Genomic DNA, 18,428 nt, shown 5'->3' with positions numbered 1-18,428 from the left:
ATCCATGTTTTTCTTCCTCAATGTGAACGAAACGTGTCTAAGAGAAATCATATTTTATTCTGAACTGTCATCGCACCTAAAGAATCTGTATTACGCACCTATTTTGTGGTTATTGCCCCCCCCCCACCCCCCTTTACTCACACCTGCATGCCCCTTACAGAGCCACATCGGATGTACATCGCTCAGATTGTCAAAGTTGAACTAGTCCATCGCAATTTCCGTTTAAAAATATTTAAAAAAATAAGTTCCATCAAATAAGTTTAATCAGATAAACAGTCACGTTATCGTAAGGACAGATAAGACAACTTAAAAACTGACTCTTAACGCTGATATAAACTTAATTAAAAAACCCTCAACACTAACATGAAGACATGCATTCAGATAAATGAAGCTATTGTCCGTGTATCACAATCAGGGTTTAGAACGGTGTCTCCCAGCATTCCTGTGTGCCATCATATGATGGTTGAGGTTGACCTTCTGTGTGAACGTCTTCCCACATTTGACACAGCAGAACGGTTTCTCTCCAGTATGGATACGAAGGTGACATTTCAGATTGCCTTTCTGGGTGAACCTTTTCCCACAAATGCTGCATCTGTGCGGTTTCTCTCCCGTGTGGACAACGTAGTGGATCCGCAGAGCCGACTGGTTCGCGAAGACCTTCCTGCACAGCTTGCACGACTTGCCGACCATCCGGGGGGAAGCTGGAGACGTGCAGATGTGCGAGTTGAACTTCTTCCTGTACGCGAACTGCCGCTTACAGATGTTGCAGAAGTTTGACTTGTGGCCCTTTGTGTGGAGTGTCAGAGTTCCCTTGTGGAAGAATGTCATGCCACATATTTTACATGCAAACACATTCAAGTCACCAAGTGCATCTTTATCCAGAACAGTGCTGTTTTCAGAGTCGTCGGAGGGTAATGGTTGCTGTGTGTTGTGGGTGGATCCGCCTTCAGCAGTCGTTGTTGGCTCTTGGTGACTTTCTTCAACATACTGCACACCATCCTCCTCCTCTTCCTCCTCCTCCTCTTCTTCTTCTTCTTCAATTGGAATGATATGAGGGCTGAAGGCCTCATCTGTGTCATCGATGGATATCATCTTCATGGTCAGTTCTTCAATACTATCCGTACACAGAACCGGTTCCCCATCCGGTTCAAATGACGGGCTGCATGCGCTGCCATCGGCTGAGTAACCGACTAACGGTGGCTCTGGTTCCTCAGCCCAGCTTTCTTTGTGTTCTGTTGCATAAACATTAAAAGTAAGTTTTTAAAAGTATCTAAATCTGCTATTGTGTATAGTATTCACTCCTTCACTCTCTTACCTTCTGTTCCCTGCTGGCAGCTGCTGGCCGCGTCCTCCACATAACCCTTCTCCTCTTTGACCTCAGCCACAGTCATTTGGTTGGACAACGTTCCCACAGACTGTAATGATGGAAAAAGTCTGAACTGTCACTGTTAAATACAGGAAGAGTTTCCGTCACAGCAGTGATTTATGAGACGAGAGATGTAATGAGTAGCCGAGTAAACAACCAGTTATCATTTTGATAACTAACTCATTCTTTATGCCAGTAATCCAGGAACATGTAAAACCTTCTGTCTTCATTACAATGTTTTAAATTAAATATCTGGAGTTTGGAATATATATATATATATATATATATATATATATATATATATATATATATATATATATATATATATATATATAAAATGTGTTTTATAGATCAAAGTTGGAGGATTCCCTTTCATGATTTATTGATCTGTCAAAATAACAATTGTTAGGTTCAGCCTTGCATATTCATATTCTATTATTATGATGCCTTCAATAAACAAAATTACTTTACATATTCATAAATGACATGTTTTAGACTTTTACCAGGGCATCTATACACATGTGATGCTTTTCAATGTGCATTAGCAGAGTTTTGCTTTTGCAATAGTAGGAACTTTGATAATTATTCTTAAGTCTGTATACTTCTGATTTAAACCTGCAGTGTGTTTATTGGTCAAGAAGACCATGACGTCAGCAAACAATGTGTGTGTAACCCTTCCTCTCACCTTCTCAGCGCACCGAGGTGTTGGTGGGGAGTCTCCCTCCAGGCTGCACAGGTCTCTGCTCCACAGGTCCATACACCAATCACTTCCAAAGACCCCCTCTATGGTGGGAGACCCAGACGCTGAGGACAAGTCAAACAATAACCGTGCAGCAAAGAAAAAAACACACATCAGTAAACACGGAAACAACGCAGCCGACCTCTGTTCAAATCATCTGAGCTTTCACTGTGAAACAGAAGTACCATGGGCGTCCCCGTCTTTGTGGCAGACGGTTTGTACACCCACACTGCGATAACCTTTACACAAACCGGAGGCGTCGCTGCTCGTCAGCTCGCCCTCCAGACTGTTTAATTTATCCGTCAGCGCGGAGTTATCCGCCAGGAGCTGGGAGAAGCCCAGCCGGAGCTCGGCCATGTCCTCGTCCACCAGCTTGCAGACCTGGGTCAGGGCAGACCGGGCCATCGTCTCCATGATGGAGGAGAGCTGCGAGTGGAAACAGTGGCGGCTCGTCATCGTCGGTGATGGCCGTAGCGAACCCTCTTCACCGGCTAACTGATAACAAACGGCCAGAAACCCGACCAAGAAGCGACACTGTGACGTTAGCCGCAAGCTAGGTGGAGCTAACGGTACGCGCAGAGCGGGACCTAAATAAACGTTGCAACCGTGACGCGTTTCCGGCGGATGTAACCGGTCAGCTGCGCTTTTATCAATAAGGCTTCCTGGTTCGCCAATGAAACAGATGTGTGTTGTTCTCGCTTCATACGGACCGTGTTGTTTTGAACCCGTAGGTTTTTTCGGCGGACGGGATCCGGTCCAGGCGCAGCTGCGAACATGAACACGGAGAAGGACTTCTCGCCTCTGACGCCCAACATCGTCCGCGCTCTGAACGACAAGCTGTACGAGAAAAGGAAAGTCGCGGCTCTAGAAATTGAGAAGCTGGTGCGGGAGTTTGTGGCTCAGAACAACTCCACTCAAATCAGACATGTGATCCAGATCCTGGCCTCGGAGTTTGCGCTTTCCCAGCACCCCCACAGCCGTAAGGGGGGTCTCATTGGACTGGCAGCCTGCTCGATCGCCCTCGGCAAGGACTCTGGTCTGTATCTGAAGGAGCTTATCGAGCCTGTGCTCACGTGCTTTAATGACTCAGACAGCCGTCTGCGCTACTACGCCTGCGAGGCCCTCTATAACATAGTCAAGGTGGCCAGGGGAGCCGTGCTGCCCCACTTCAACCTGCTCTTTGATGGTCTCAGCAAGCTCGCAGCAGACCCAGACCCCAATGTGAAGAGCGGGTCTGAGCTACTGGACAGACTGCTGAAAGACATTGTGACAGAGAGTAACAAGTTCGACTTGGTGGCGTTTGTCCCCCTGCTCAGAGAGAGGATCTACTCCAATAATCAATATGCGCGGCAGTTTATTATTTCCTGGATCCACGTTCTGGAGTCTGTGCCAGATATCAATCTGTTGGACTACCTCCCCGAGATCCTGGACGGGCTCTTCCAGATCCTGGGAGACAACAGCAAGGAGATCCGCAGGACGTGCGAGGTGGTGCTGGGAGAGTTTCTGAAGGAGATCAAGAAGACGCCCTCCAGTGTGAAATTTGCGGAGATGGCTAACATCCTGGTCATCCACTGCCAGGTCGCAGACGAGACAAAACTCACAAACGACCTGATCCAGCTGACGGCCATGACCTGGATGAGAGAGTTCATCCAGCTCGCAGGCAGAGCGGTTCTCCCGTACTCCTCTGGCATCCTGACTGCAGTGCTGCCTTGCCTTTCCTACGACGACAGAAAGAAGAACACCAAAGAAGCCGCCAGTGCCTGTAATCACAGTCTGATGAAGCTGGTGACCCCAGAGGATGATGAGGACGAGGAAGAGGAGAAAAGTGGAAGCACGGGGTCGCCGTCCGTGGAAAACAGCCAGGTTAAGACGGAGGTAGACGGCAACGACATGCTGAATGCATCACAAGAATCCGTCGGTTTCAGTAACATCAGCTTCTTCACTCCAGCGAGCGTCGACAGGACCCCGGTAACTCTGGACCTGGACGGCATTGTTCAGGTTTTGGACCGGCATCTCCACGACTCCTCCACTGGCATGATGACCCGTATAGCCGTGCTCAAATGGCTCTACCACCTCTACATCAAGACACCGCGCAAAATGTTCCGCCACACCGACAGTCTGTTTCCCATGCTGCTGAAAACGCTGTCTGACGAGTCGGATGAGGTGATATTGAAAGACCTGGAAGTCTTGGCTGAGATTGCATCGTCTCCCGCTGGCCAAACGGACCAAGTCGGCTCCTGCGACAGCGCCGACGGCAAACTGGAGCTCAAGGTCCCAGAGAGCGCCAAGACGGGGCAGCAGCCCAGCACGGGGTCCAAATCGGTGGACTCGTCCCCCTCCACTCCCAGCATGAACTCCTATTTTTACAAGTTCATGATCAACCTGCTGAAACGCTTCAGTCTGGAGAGGAAGCTCCTGGAGAACAGAGGGGCCTTCATTATCAGGCAGCTCTGTCTCTTGCTTCACGCGGAGAACATCTTCCACTCCATGGCCGACATCCTGCTGAAGGAGGAGGACCTGAAGTTCGCCTCCACCATGGTCCAGACCCTCAACACCATCCTGCTCACCTCGGCCGAGCTCTTCCAGTTACGCAACCAGCTGAAAGACCTGCGCACTCAGGAGAGCTGCGCTCTGTTTTGCTGCCTGTACCGCTCCTGGTGCCACAACCCCGTGGCCACCGTGTCGCTCTGTTTCCTCACGCAGAACTACAAACACGCCTACGATCTCATCCAGAAGTTCGGCGATCTGGAGGTGACGGTGGACTTCCTGATGGAGGTCGACAAGCTGGTGCAGCTCATCGAAAGCCCCATCTTCACCTACCTGCGGCTGCAGCTCCTGGACGTGGAGAACAACCCTTACCTGATAAAGGCGCTGTACGGGCTGCTGATGCTGCTGCCACAGAGCCAGGCCTTCCAGCTGCTCTCCCACCGCTTGCAGTGTGTCCCCAACCCGGAGCTCATGAGGACTGTGGACGAGTCCAAGTACATGGACTCCAAACAGCAAGTGGTCTCCAAACGTGGCTCGCACTCTCAGGTGGATTACAATGAGCTGCTGCAGCATTTCGACCGCGTTCAGAGCAAACACCTGGAGGTCCGACATCAGCGATCTGGACGCGCGTCCGATCACCCAGACAGGAAGCTGATATGAAGTTCTTGCGACCCCTGGGTATTGAGGACAGAGATGATGGTATATATATATATAAAGTTCTGGAAAATATGAAGATGTTGAAGCCAAAAAGTATTAAGTAACATTCAAACTGTCTTATGAGAGCACTGGATATACAGTTTAAAAGAAACACTGATTTGTTTGTAAATTGAGCGTTGTGTAACATGGGGGGGCATTTTAAACACAAAACACATTTAATACACTTGAGTTTACACAAGCAAATTCATAGTTAATGTTGTGAAGATTTGGCAAATGTACGGTCTCATAAATCATAATTAGTGGTGGTTGTAACAATATCCTGAGTTTCCATCACGCCGTCAGCAGCTGAGATATTTTCCAGCTAAATGTAATGTTCACAGTGTTTCAAGTGAATCTGACATGCGTTTCAGTGTTAAATAGCACATTTCCGCCATTTAATGTCCATGTGAACGGCTGTGTTTTCACGGTGTATCTTGTTGAGCATGCGTTCAGGGTTGCCTTAATCTCTTGTCAGCCACATAAGAGTTCTCACATGTGGAGTATGAGCCCGGCTCAACGGAGATTTAAAACTTGGGAGGCCATGGATGAATGAACTCTAGCATAAATTCTGAGTTGGTCCATGTCTTTGCACCTCATTTCTTTATTAGTGCAGCTGATCACAAATGTCTGTCTCCAGCTTTTAATTCCTGTCATGTATTATTCAGTAAATATGTATTTCTTCTTGTACAGTGTCTGTCTTGCATTCTTGAACAGATTCACTTGTTATTGCCATGTGGAAATCAATAAAATGGACTATGTTATTAAAGATGTACTATTTTTCCTTATGTTAAACGATACTGATGTCAGAAGTAGTAGTTTAGAGGAAAGCAGCAGACTGCGACTTTTTCTATCTACATTATATCCTGTAGCCTAAAAAAAAAAAAATCATATAGTTAATATTTTGCATAAGGTTTATTTAAGCTCATAAAAAGTCCATTCCCTCAATTCATGTCTTAAAATGGTGTAAATGCACCCAGCTAACTTTCCCCATACATTTCCATTGTGACGAGCTGGGAATACAGACATGACTCTTGCAGCAAGAGAACATTAACCACTGCTTTGAATCTTTTAGCCGTTTAAATGCTTTTAAACCTTAAAAATAGACCATGCAAAATGTGATCAATACTGACATTACATATGCAAGTAAATTGTTTTATAGTAGACCAAGCCAATGCTGTTACAGTAACCAAAGGCAGTTTCCTTTAAAGACGAGCATAAAAAAAATAATTTAAATCAAAAGATATAAATAATTAAATTTCGCAAGAGTACCTGCACTGGTATCCAGTTTAGTGGCAAGGTAGCATCTCGATTCATGGTGAAACTAGAGGAGCTCGGCCTCTCTCCTGCTGCAGGACACCCATGGTACATGCTGTACTTTCAGAGGGAATGTAGGTTTTACTGTGGAGACCCATCAGTGCTGCATTGAGTTTCACAGATGGAGGTCGAGGTCTCATATCAGGACGTGGACGATTCCTGCTGCTCTCTGTGTGGGGAAATCTTCCTGGCTCCATTGGTCCTCTGCTGTGTTACTTGTGGGCATAGCTTTTGTAACTGCTGTTTGGAGGAGTTCTGGATTCAACATGGCTTTAAAGAGTGTCCTCTCTGCTGTAAAGAGAACCACGGACTTCCACATAAGTCATGTGAAGCACATGGAGAGAGACTGCTTCTCCTTTGTGTCGCTGATCTGGAGGCCGTCTGCTTTACGTGCCACACATCAGGCCTGCACACGAATCACAGAGTTTTTCCCATAAAGGAGGCATTCAAGGATCACAAGGTAAGCTGAAGGGGGGAAAAAGGGGGGGAAAAGTGAGCAGACTTAATATATAGATCTTCACGACGGATTTAAACATATTTAGAGTAGACAATAATCATTCCTAGCCTTTAAAAAATGTTTTGTGACATGACAAAATGTTAAAATATTAAAAATTAGACCTAGAAAACGGTTACAATCTTGCAATGAAACTCTCACAGGAAACTTCCGTTTTGCAACTAAGGATTCTGTGCTTTTCCCTAGGGGCTCAGTAGAGTGTGGACACTAAAACTGTCTGTCAGCCTCTTTTTCTGTGTTCGACTCTGTACGAGATGCCTGCATGCACACAGCAACAACATCCATCTGTCTTTTGCCCAATTAATTTAGCCGTTGTCATTTAGAAACTTCAGTTTAATAAATTCTAACAAAGTGCTCATTTGATGATTAAAAAAAAAATCAACTGACACATTACCAAATTTGAAACAGCTACTGATTTACTTTAACCAGTACAGTTTTTCAACCACGACTTTAAACTACAGCATGAAATATTTAAAACACTGACATGAGGAAGATATCCTTCCAGTGGCCGACATGCAGAGCCACTTCTAATTTTAGCAGCCTCCCTCAAGTAGCTAATACATTAATTCGGAGGCTCCGAAAGAAAAGCTGACCATCACGCCGGGGCACTGGATCAGAATGTAAATTCAATTTTCTCCAAAACGCGAGTAATTGCATTTATGAACATGAGCGAGCACGAGACACACGTGGGCTGGTGGATCTGAAACAAAACGCATACAAGATTAGAACTTAATCCAATAAGTCAAATTGGTTCTCACGTGTCCATTTTAGAGAATAAAATACATTTTGCCGTTTTTACCACCATGGACAATGGCTTAGAACTTAAGTGTGATAAACTCCTCTTACCAGAACTGCCATCCCATGTGAAGGTGGACGATAGTGAACAGTCTTTAACTGCAATCAGGTGAACTTAATCAGCTAAATGAGGGGTCACGATGGGTGAAAACAAGAGCCAATCACTGAAGGGATCTTTACTCCAGTATGTTTGCTCCAGATACATACCTGCATGGCTTAAAGCCGACTCTGAATCTTAACAAGGTGTGATTTTAGAGCTCCCATACAGTGAATTACATGCAACAGTTTGAGCAGCGCTGCTCTGCACAGTGTTTCCTCATGGCAGGACTGTATTCCCTTTCTATCTCCATCTACACACTCTCATGCTATTTTTGGCACTGCTGCATTTATTTGAGTAAACTAACACCCACAATAAAATACTGGATTACAGCACGCAGAAGGTCAACTTACTGACAGATTCTTTAGAAATTAACAAATTAACCTTTGAGACCACCATGCTACTGTGTGAACACATTATTTGCCCTTAAAAACTCTGACAAATGACTGTTTTTTGTTTCATGCCAGACGGGCAATTTGACTCTATATTTTATAAATAACCATGCGTCAATACTTAAAAAGCTGTTGCCCAAAGTTAAACTGAAACATTCCAATGGTCAGCAAGAGGAGCATTAGTTTACCCACATACCTTCAGTCCAAATCATCTACCTCCGTCTATCTATATCCTCCCAGTCTTTTTTGGGATGTTGTTTCCCCGTGAACTCCTGCATTGCACTGTGACAGGTTGTTTTAACAGAATTAGTTGAGGTCATTATAGCTTTCCATAAACTCCTCTGTCATCACTGGGTTTATCAGGATACTCTTGGCTCTTATCTGCATAGAAACAGTCTCTTAAATGTTAAGCCGTTACTTTCTTTCCTTTTTTTTTTTTTTTTGTGGTGGTGTGGTGTTTATTTGAGAAGGCGCGATGTGCGTACTCAACACAGCATAACACGGGGTATGCCTTTTGGAGCTGGTATCAACACTTATTTCTGAGGTCAAGCTGAGGTAACCTTCCAGAGTCATGGGAGGGGCCTCCAATCCTGCCTCCTCATCAAAGCCCCGTGAAGAAGAATGGCCACCAGACGTGCTCGCCTTGATGATGACCTTTCCTGTCCGATTTGTGGACATATTCTCAGTCAGCCCGTGGCGCTCACTTGCAGACACAGATTCTGTAAAGCCTGTCTGAAAGACAGCTGGAAGACACAAAGCAGCGGGGATTCAAACAGCTGTCCCCTGTGCTGGCGCCGATCCTCCATGGAGCAGATCGTGGTGAGCACCGTGCTGGAGAAGTCCTGTGAATCCTTCAAGCAGGACAGAAGCAAGAATGACCCAGAGGCTTGTAAGGAGCACGGAGAAACGCTCACACTGTTCTGTTTGGAGGACTTGGAGCCGATCTGTGGTGTGTGTGGGAAAGAAGCTGCACACGCTGGGCACAGGCTCTATCCCATTGGGGAAGGCGCTCATGACTGTAAGGTGAGTTAATGTTACAGGGTTGATCACCCCCAATATTGAAAATGGTGGCACATTTTCATTGTTTGAGCTGCATATCTTCAGCATCAGCAACCAAATAGGTCTTCCTCTGCTTTACTGCTGATGATGAAATGCTGAAAACATCTGTTTAAATATCCGTCACGTTGTTGAAGATGATTCACTTAAATTTGACAAACACAAGTAATTAGCTTGACTGGTTTATTTTGCAAATTTACAAACTAAATCGCAATGGCTACCCATCCTTCAACAAACCGAAGACGTGGTTCTTTGCAACTGGACATTATTTTGATTTACAGCTCGTCAGTATTTTGACAATACATTGTGTTGTTTTTTTCATTGTATTTATACCTTTGTGCTTCCCCAGGCCTGGTATACTGATATGTGTGAAGGTGTTTGGCAGAGTTCATTCACATTCTAATAATAGATTTATATTTTTGGTTTGCCGTTGCCGTTCGGGGTCCGAGAGGGCTGAAACTTGATTCCCACAAGGTTTCTGCGACACTACATTCATTCTACTCCTGCCCTCATAAGCCTCCTCTTGGGAACAGAAAATATTGAATTTGAAATGAATCGATTGTTGCCATACCGTCTTGATTCGAAGCTGCATGAGCTCAACTTTGGTATTAACGGGGGATTAGATGCTCTCCCATAGATTTGCACCTTTAATTTGATGCTGCTGCATTGTGCAGCTTTACGTGTAATGCTGCCGTGGAAGAGTATGTGGCAGCTGAAAGCCCCGCATTGTGCTGACAGCTGGGCCATCTGCCAGACTGACCTTGTTTTAAAGTGTTGATGCCCTGTCGCTGACTTTTCAGGAGGAACTGAAGAGTGCGTTGCTGCCTTTGAAGGAGAAGTTGCAGCTGTACAAGAAGGTGAAAACGGCCTGCGAGGAAATGGCAGAACATGTCAAGGTACCGTCGGTTTCCATCAGTGCATCATCTTACTTTTAATGTACTAGAAGGCCAAGATGTGGAGGCAATGATTACCCATCAAGCATATCCTTTTCCCAGAACCAGGCTGAACACACTGAAACACAGATCAAAGAGGAATTTGAAGCTCTTCACGATTTCCTGAAGGAGCAGGAGGCTGCCAGACTTTCTGCTTTACAGGCCGAGAGGGATGAGAAGAATCTGATGGCTGAACGGAGGTTTGAGGAGATGAGTAATGAAATTACAGCTCTCTCCAACACCATCAGATTAGTGGAACAGGAGATCAGATCTCAAGATATCCCATTTCTTAAGGTAGATAAGATGCTCGAGATGCCGCTGCAGACAATTTGAATAATAATTAACCAGAAATGGTCTGAAGTTGTTTTTCTTCTATTTTGTTTTCAGAATTACAAGGAAACAATAAGGAGGTAAGTGTTAACGCCACATCTAGGATCCAGCTAAGAACATTTTTAGGATGACAGACACGATCCTCAACAACTAACTGCTTGAACCTCTTTTCAGAACCTGGCAGACTTCTGTGGACCCACAAATGATTTCCGGTGCTCTGATTGACGTGGCCAAACATTTGGGCTCTCTGAAATATAAAGTGTGGGAGAAGATGAAGAGCGTAATTAAATATAGTGAGTCCCTCAAACAATAACCAGTCAGGTTTCATGGACCAGCTCTTTTCCTGCCACATAATTAACTTGTACCTCGTCTTTTCTCTCAAGATCCGGTGATTCTGGATCCAAACACAGCAGCTAGCTGCTTCATCCTCTCAGAGGATCTCACAGTTGTCCAGAACTCTACCCAGATTTTCAAGCTGCCAGACAATCCCGAACGCTTTGACATCAGTGCCGAGATGCTGGCTGCCGAGGGCTACACCTCTGGACGCCACACGTGGGACGTGGAAGTGAAGGACAACACCTACTGGGTGGTGGGAGTAGCCAGCGCGTCCATCAACAGGAAGGGCAAGCACGTCCTGACACCAGCAGAGGGATTCTGGACTATAAGGTTTCGGAATGGAGAGCACAAGGCCTGCACAGCACCATGGGAGCCGCTGAACATGACTAAGAAACCAGAAGTGATCAGAATGATTCTAGACATGGACAGAGGCAAGGTGACCTTTTATGACCCTGGAGAGAGAACGCCACTCTACACCTTCACAGACGTCATAACACCGGCAGCCTTTCCCTACTTTTGCTCTGCCTGCAAAGAGCATCCACTGAAAATCCTCCCCACGAGGATACTGGTGTCAGTGGAATAATTCAATGACATTGTTTGTATAAAACCATCCGATGAAAGAAATTAAGGGCTGCTCAGGTTTGATATTTTTGATTATACATTGTCACAAAAGGAAGAAAAAAAAAAGGCAGCTCTAATTTTTTTTTTTTTTTTTGGATGAAGGACATGAAACAAACTCGGACGTGATTTAAAATATTTTATTTCTGTTACAACAAAAAGAAAATGTAGTCTGGGAGATCTGAAACTGGAAACAGCTTCAACACCAATATATTACCACACTGATAAGATTTGTTACATTAAATGACACAATCGTCTGAGCTCCTTTCCAAGGAAAGCATAAAAAAAATTGAAACCCGGATGTTGCTTCATATAAGGCACATACAGTTACAACTTTTGTGTATTTTGAAGCGGGTGTTGTTCAGCGGTTCAAACAAGTGAGTTAAACTAAATTAGTTTAGTTTTGCAATAAAAAAAAGACTATGGTTAGTGTTTTATCTAGTAGCCACATGTACTACATGTTGAAGTCTGGCCTTTCAGCCTCATCCAAACACACGTCAGTAACTCCATAGCTTCACTCTCAAGTATTGCTTAAACCTACCTACAATAATCCTTGCAGCATATTTCATAAACGGAAAATAGGCCTGTAACAGACTTTGACTTGATGCTACTCCTCGCTAGCCTAATCACTGTATTGTAAAATGTATCCCATTTCGAATGGGTTACGGGAGAAAACCACACTATGTGCGGTGATGCTCAAAAGGCATTTTGAGGTGTTCATTTAATAGTTAAAAACAAGGTATTAAAAGGGAATAAATGCCCTCATATTAGGTCCTGGTGTGTTACTCATACAGTGTTAAAACATCATCTGTAACAATACTCTGCCTATGTGAGTAATCCTCTCAACTCTGTTCCCTGAAAGGTTAAAATCCAGGCAGGTGATGCACCAAGACTGATCCTGACACCAGTGCTTGCGTACGTTATCCTCTCTTTAACTAGGCACCATGACTGCTCTGCTACGGCCTCTATGTCATAGAGACATCCTTCCCTCTGCTATAGCAGCGTATAGCTCCTCGTCTACAGCCCCATAACATCCAGCTCTGGAGTTCAAAAAGAAGATCTGGTCAGTGGTGAGACGTGGGTCGTATCCCTCCCTCTGCAGCCTGGTTTTCTGGATTTTAAATGTACCTATGCAGGAATGTGGGGGACACATGAAATAGGTTATGATTTCTGATTTGTTGATATGAAATCTTCTGTGATGGTTAACATTTTATGAAGTGAATACGTGAAAAGTTGCAGCTAGTTGGAAATCTACAAGAGCAAAACTCTGATGTCCGAGTGCAATTGAATGCAGCAAGAGATGATGCCCCGCCCCTAGACTCCACAGGGTTACAGAAGTAGTCCCTGTGACGTCAGAAATTGGTTTGTGGACTGCCGTTTTGAAACCTTGAGTTCGGCTCAGAAGTGACACGAGAGGATGAAGACCAAAATGTTACAATTAACTTTCATTAACTGACTACACACTTAGGGTAAAAAGCTCCATGACAAAAACAGGGACCTGGCGACCTGTTTTGTTTTGTTTGTCGTTTCTGTTTTGTAATAGTAACTTCTCTTTTGTTGTGTGAAGGACTGATTAAACCTGACTAAAGCAACATATTCACCGGTGCTTACGAGTGTTTCCTGATTGCTTGCAGCTATACCAACATCTCTCAAACTGCTCATTCTGCAGATAAACGTCCACATTTTAGATCAGAGCAACATACAGATGCACCACGTTTAAAACATTAAAATGTAATGGAAATAAAACAATCCATTGATTCTAATGCCACGTTCGGCTATTTCTGTTCAGTGCTTTACTCGTCATATTTTGAGTTAAAACGTCATCACTCTGGAGGCTTTTCCAAGCAACTATTGTGTGTGATTGTTTGCCAATAAATCAGCATATACATATATTTGCCATTAAATATTCTATGCCACCCTCTCACCGGATGAACATTTCTCTAGATCTGCCACTAACCTGTGGTGTCCACATGTGGGGAGATTCGCAGGAACACGGGCCGTGCATATGAAGGAAGAGATTGCTGGACTTTCTGCAAGAACCCGTTGCAGTCAAATCTTCCTGCAGGGTCTGCAATGGCAGCCATGCCTGCCTTACCTTCCACACCTGGTATGACGTCGGATGGAGATAAATGCGTGTCAAGTGGTGACCAAATCAGTCAAAAATAAATGATTTGTAAGAATACAAAGTAAACCCATCACCTGGCACCGCCACGCCGTACACAGCCACATCAGTCTGACCCAGAAGACCGCTGAGAACGCCCTCTACCTCGGTGGTGGAGACATTTTCTCCACGCCAGCGGAACGTGTCTCCACCGCGGTCACGGAAGTACATGTAACCCATGTCGTCCATCACCAGCACATCACCTAGGGTAGACATATTGATCTCATAATAATTCAAAAACCTAACATCAGGCTAAACAATCAACAACAACACCTTATCCCTACTGAGCACTGAAAAAGGAAGCCCTGGCAATCCGTTACTGCCCTTATTTTTAGGCTCTGTTCATCTTCAACACTTACAAGACACATTACACACTTTTATACAGAGCACTGCAGGCTGTGTTGAGTCGATATGATGATGCAATATAAATATGTATTTTGAAATAAAAGCATTGTCAACCTGATAAATATGCAGAATCATTTTTCTTGAAGACATTGTGAGCAATCTTCTTCCTTGTAGCATCCTGGTTGGCGTAGCCATCAAAACGCCGTAATGGGTCCTGTTGGTTAATACGACCCACCAAAAGCCCTGGCTCCCCTGCAAGACATGGAGGAGTCTAAGGAGGCGCTTTTGGAAGATCAAGACAGTTGAACAATGTCATACTACAAAAACAGTAATGAAGTATTAGTATTAGTTACCAGGGCGGCAAGGCACACAGAGCCCCCGGTTGTCACGAACCAGCTCCATGCTGTCCTCGTCCACCCTCACCAGGCGGATTGGGTACACGTTGGGGAGAATGCGACTGTTGAATCCACAGGCTCCCACCTGGCAGGACAGAGTTCTGATAAATACACATTTTTATCAGTGAAAAACACACAATTTACACAGCCATCTGACCTTGCCATCCATGTTGGCAATGCTGCAGTTGCACTCAGTTGCTCCGTAGAACTCGCCAATCTGCTTCACCCCAAAACGCTCTGTGAAGGCCTCCCACACACTGGGGCGCAACCCGTTTCCAACGGCCAGCCGAACTTTGTGGCCTTTCTCTGACGGCCGTACTGGCTGAGACAGGAGGTAGCGACAGATCTCCCCTATATACTGCACTACCTACAACAGGAGAGCAGTGTTGTTATTGTGGCTTGTTGGCAAAACTCATGTTTTACAGCTATTGATCTCATCAAATATTGCACTTCTCTATTTTTTCTAAGCATAAGCTCTTACAGTGCAGTTGTACTTAATGCAATCTTCCCAGAAGCGGCTGGCAGAGAATTTCTTCTTCACTACCACAGTGAGGCCGTGGATCAGACACTGACCGACCCCCATGATATTACCTGGCAAGAAGAGGAAGCCAACACTTAAAAGGGGGAAACTGTATTCATCAAGAGCTGGAGCCTGTCATCACATACCTGCTGAGTGATAGAGAGGCAGGCAGTCATAGATGACGTCCACAGGACTCATGCGAAAGGCAAAATACCCAAAAGCGGCAATTCTGTAGTAGCTGTCGAGGGAACACAGGAGAGATTCTCAGACATCTATCATTAGTTGGAGAACAACTCTGGGGTCTGATGCTTTTTTGTGAGTAACGTACCGACTGTGCACCACAATGGCAGCCTTGGGCATTCCCGTGGTCCCAGAGGTGTAAATATAAAAGAGACGGTCTGCAGGAAAAAAAATACAAAAGCGCATTACAATTGCATGCCGTAAGTTTAAGATCCATACAGGTGTCTTCTCAGCCACTGTAATGAATGACAGAAAAAAAAGTCTTCCAGGCAAACACCTCTGGTTTGTTAGGTAGGGTACATGTTTGGCTCACATCTTAATGCACACTTTTATGTTCATTCATCCCAGACAGATTTCTCATTTTTGGGGGGGATGTGGTTTGTTATTCAGACAGTACACAGCTCAACAAGTGATTCATAGCTACTCCAGACAGCTGTCCAGAGAAAAATGTCAATATCCGTCTCGAAAGGCAATATGACTCATAACTCAGAAAGTTCTGCACAGCCAAGTATTTGCCTCATCACTCTTGAGTCAAATGATTATTGGAAAGCAATTTAAGTTTGGAAACTAGACAACAGGGTGAGAAAAATGGGTTACTGCATACTTTTGGAATTCAGAATAGAGCAAAAAAAGTTTTCAACCAAAAACACTATAAGGAAGTAGTTTGGAGAGGTAAAAAGTAGTATGTTTAGTAAAAAGTAAAATACTAATTGACGTAAAGATAAAGTTGAATTCAGTGACAGATGAGATACTCACCGTTCATGCCTTTGGGGGGAACACAAGGTGAAGGGGAATGTTTAGGTGAAGAGGCCAACATCGGGTCCAGAGGTTGCGCACCTAGTCGGGCCATATGTTCAGCACTAAGGTCCCCGGTACTAAACCGAACCATGGACTGGGAGTTGGAGGAACTGATCTCCAACATGGCTGACATTCAAGAAGAGATGGGGAGAGAGGACACCAGTCTGGTTAGTTCAAGCTCTCTAGTTTGAATAACTAGTAGTGTCAAAAAAATGTGATATTGTGAGTGAAATTAAAGGAATTATATGCTGTAACAACACGACTTCATCGATTGCTTTTTGTATGAGGTCAAACTAATTTTACTTCCATATCCGAATCCATGATGCCTATAAAAAGCAGAGCAACATCGGAGGAACAAATGGATTGTTGATCGATTCATGAAAACATTCACCGTAAATGTAGTCACACACGCACAGAAAAACCACAGAGACAAAAGAACAAAGTGTATTATAAGAGAGGACAAACAGACTGGGATGTTAACCAACTTCAATGAAAGGAGGCATAGGAGGAGTTTCACTGCCAATGTGATCCCCACCAGCATGTCCTGACCCCATGACAAGCTGGAGATGCAGTCATTACCAGTTTATACTCCGCACACAAAAAATGTTGACCACCTCACATATCACACAAAATGTTCATTTTAATAGCCTAATCATGTGCATGTTTAAATAATTTGTTGAAAAGAGCTATGTTATGCTGTAAAACTTTTGTATAACCCTTCATAGATACTGAATTCAAACCTGATTTCTTGATTGGTTTGTCCTACCTTGTTTAACACATTCTTACCATCAGCAAGCTCTGCTCCGAACACGACAGCCCGTGACCCCGACACCCCGATACAGTGCAGGAGGGAATCCCGGCGAAGGTTGAAGTTGATGAGAGCAGCTTCCACCCCCACCTTGGCCAACCCCAGCCAAAGCGCCACCTGTAACGGCCTGCTTTCCATGAAGAGGGCCACCACATCCCCCGGGACCCATCCCTGACCTCTCGCCCAGTGGCCCACTGCGTTGGACAGCTCGTCCAGCTGGGTGAACGTCCATGTTTCCCCTGTGGCCTCATAGATCAGCGCCGGTTTATTTGGGTGCCGTTTTACAGTCCGGGCAAATATGGAAGGAATGTTACTCCCATTGCGCATGTAGCGCCACAGAGCCATCTTCACTCTCAACAGCACATAGAGGCCACTGGTGAGGATCAGAGACAAGGAGGGAAGAGGTTAGTAAGGATGGAAACCCAAGCGCTACATCTGAACTTTACTTCATCTAACTTACTTGAGGTCTCTTTTGGCTGTTCGTGCTGCAATGTAGAAGTACTTCCAGCTTCTCGTGCCAAGATAAACCCCAAGGCCCGCTGCCAGACTCCAGGACCAGGACACCCCGAAGAGACGCAGCAGTCCCATGGACCCCAGGGAGGCTGAGACACTCGCCACATTGTGCATTCTTGTCGTGGTGGGAAATGGGAGAAAGATGTGCTTTTAGGATGGAGTTGGCATTCAAGCATTCAAGCCCAAAGCCTATAGGGGTTTCACTGTGGTACAGGCTGGCACAAACAAGTGCCCCATCTTTGTTTTAAGACAATAGCTCAAACAAGTAGCCTACGTAAAAAAAAACCTGAGCAGGGATAGTTATCACACATCAACGTACACATGACTCCACCCAACAACGTCTACTCAAACGTCATATCTAACGTTAACAGTCACATTCACGCACGTTAACTTACCTACGAGTCACCCGACTGGAGCGATGTCACCTTTCACCCGATGACCCCGCCGCCACTCGACACCGCTGGGTGATTACTGTTCGCGGAAAGTACCGAGTGTTCAAATCTTCCTCCGGACGAGAGCGTCGACAAGACTCACGATGTCGTGTTTTCAAGCGAACCAGGAGTGGTTTGTTTCAAAAGTGTTACAGCAGTTTTACAGTTTACGTCAGTGCGGCTGTAACTGACGTTAAGTAAGCTAGTAGCAATTTACATTCGGACGATTTTTTGGAAATACGTCTAACGTCCGTGAGCGAGTCCTGTAAGCTAACATCTACGGGGGAGAGTTCATAATTTATGCCCGAAATGCAAAATTGAGCGAAAAACTGAATGAGGGCAATGAGATGCGGAGCGAATCGGACTACTTTCTGTTCTCCATGTTGAATAGAGACTCTGCCAGAGAAGCGCCGCCCATCCCGGGTGTGAAGGCTTCGCGAGCGGCTCAGCCATTGGTTAGAGTCGGCGCCTCTCACGTTTTTCTAAAATTTGATTGGACGATACTAACTCCGCCCAATTGCTCATCCACCAGTTTTGCAGGTGGC

At 45.1% G+C, this 18,428-nt stretch overlaps 4 protein-coding genes across 4 annotated transcripts; 2 read left to right on the top strand and 2 right to left on the bottom strand.

Annotated features, from left to right (window-relative positions):
• Nucleotides 1-212: 212 nt before the first annotated feature.
• On the bottom strand, nucleotides 213-2,695 carry LOC311031203 (uncharacterized protein). Its single transcript, XM_084037360.1, has 4 exons — nucleotides 2,291-2,695; nucleotides 2,052-2,170; nucleotides 1,316-1,415; nucleotides 213-1,232 (listed from the first exon to the last, which is right to left on the bottom strand). The coding sequence occupies exons 1-4, from the start codon at nucleotides 2,559-2,561 to the stop codon at nucleotides 412-414; spliced, it is 1,311 nt and encodes a 436-aa protein (XP_083893486.1). The 5' UTR covers nucleotides 2,562-2,695; the 3' UTR covers nucleotides 213-411.
• Nucleotides 2,696-2,750: 55 nt separating this feature from the next.
• vac14 (vac14 homolog) lies at nucleotides 2,751-6,040 on the top strand. Its single transcript, XM_084037346.1, has one exon. It carries the CDS (start codon nucleotides 2,880-2,882, stop codon nucleotides 5,250-5,252), a length of 2,373 nt encoding a protein of 790 aa, XP_083893472.1. The 5' UTR covers nucleotides 2,751-2,879; the 3' UTR covers nucleotides 5,253-6,040.
• Nucleotides 6,041-8,889: 2,849 nt separating this feature from the next.
• trim35-13 (tripartite motif containing 35-13) lies at nucleotides 8,890-11,667 on the top strand. The gene is made up of 6 exons (XM_084037353.1): nucleotides 8,890-9,423; nucleotides 10,257-10,352; nucleotides 10,452-10,682; nucleotides 10,776-10,798; nucleotides 10,893-11,011; nucleotides 11,102-11,667. The coding sequence occupies exons 1-6, from the start codon at nucleotides 9,022-9,024 to the stop codon at nucleotides 11,635-11,637; spliced, it is 1,407 nt and encodes a 468-aa protein (XP_083893479.1). The 5' UTR covers nucleotides 8,890-9,021; the 3' UTR covers nucleotides 11,638-11,667.
• A 128-nt stretch (nucleotides 11,668-11,795) lies between these two features.
• On the bottom strand, nucleotides 11,796-18,279 carry slc27a1a (solute carrier family 27 member 1a). Its single transcript, XM_084037350.1, has 13 exons — nucleotides 17,848-18,279; nucleotides 17,400-17,567; nucleotides 16,918-17,312; nucleotides 16,090-16,257; nucleotides 15,422-15,491; nucleotides 15,240-15,331; nucleotides 15,055-15,164; nucleotides 14,731-14,940; nucleotides 14,532-14,658; nucleotides 14,293-14,430; nucleotides 13,872-14,036; nucleotides 13,630-13,776; nucleotides 11,796-12,800 (listed from the first exon to the last, which is right to left on the bottom strand). Exons 2-13 carry the CDS (start codon nucleotides 17,564-17,566, stop codon nucleotides 12,643-12,645), a joined length of 1,947 nt encoding a protein of 648 aa, XP_083893476.1. The 5' UTR covers nucleotide 17,567; nucleotides 17,848-18,279; the 3' UTR covers nucleotides 11,796-12,642.
• Nucleotides 18,280-18,428: the final 149 nt, after the last annotated feature.

This window comes from Eutrigla gurnardus (assembly GCF_963514095.1).
Source record: "Eutrigla gurnardus genome assembly, chromosome: 20".
NCBI classification, from domain to species: Eukaryota; Metazoa; Chordata; class Actinopteri; order Perciformes; family Triglidae; genus Eutrigla; species Eutrigla gurnardus.
Note: the sequence above shows the minus strand (reverse complement) of the source record. Positions and strands in the feature narration are given on the sequence as shown.

Bases quoted from the DNA above. Each gene is read 5' to 3' on its own strand.
- LOC311031203 (XM_084037360.1), bottom strand. From the start codon at position 2,561: ATGACGAGCCGCCACTGTTTCCACTCGCAGCTCTCCTCCATCATGGAG. The intron at 2,171-2,290 runs GTACTTCTGTTT...ACTTGTCCTCAG, and splicing joins CAAAGACGGGGACGCCCATG to CGTCTGGGTCTCCCACCATA. The intron at 1,416-2,051 runs GTGAGAGGAAGG...CCATCATTACAG, and splicing joins CACCTCGGTGCGCTGAGAAG to TCTGTGGGAACGTTGTCCAA.
- trim35-13 (XM_084037353.1), top strand. From the start codon at position 9,022: ATGGCCACCAGACGTGCTCGCCTTGATGATGACCTTTCCTGTCCGATT. The intron at 9,424-10,256 runs GTGAGTTAATGT...CTGACTTTTCAG, and splicing joins AAGGCGCTCATGACTGTAAG to GAGGAACTGAAGAGTGCGTT. The intron at 10,683-10,775 runs GTAGATAAGATG...TTTTGTTTTCAG, and splicing joins AAGATATCCCATTTCTTAAG to AATTACAAGGAAACAATAAG.
- vac14 (XM_084037346.1), top strand. From the start codon at position 2,880: ATGAACACGGAGAAGGACTTCTCGCCTCTGACGCCCAACATCGTCCGC.
- slc27a1a (XM_084037350.1), bottom strand. From the start codon at position 17,566: ATGCACAATGTGGCGAGTGTCTCAGCCTCCCTGGGGTCCATGGGACTG. The intron at 14,941-15,054 runs GTAAGAGCTTAT...CTCCTGTTGTAG, and splicing joins GCATTAAGTACAACTGCACT to GTAGTGCAGTATATAGGGGA. The intron at 14,431-14,531 runs GTAACTAATACT...CATGTCTTGCAG, and splicing joins CTGTGTGCCTTGCCGCCCTG to GGGAGCCAGGGCTTTTGGTG.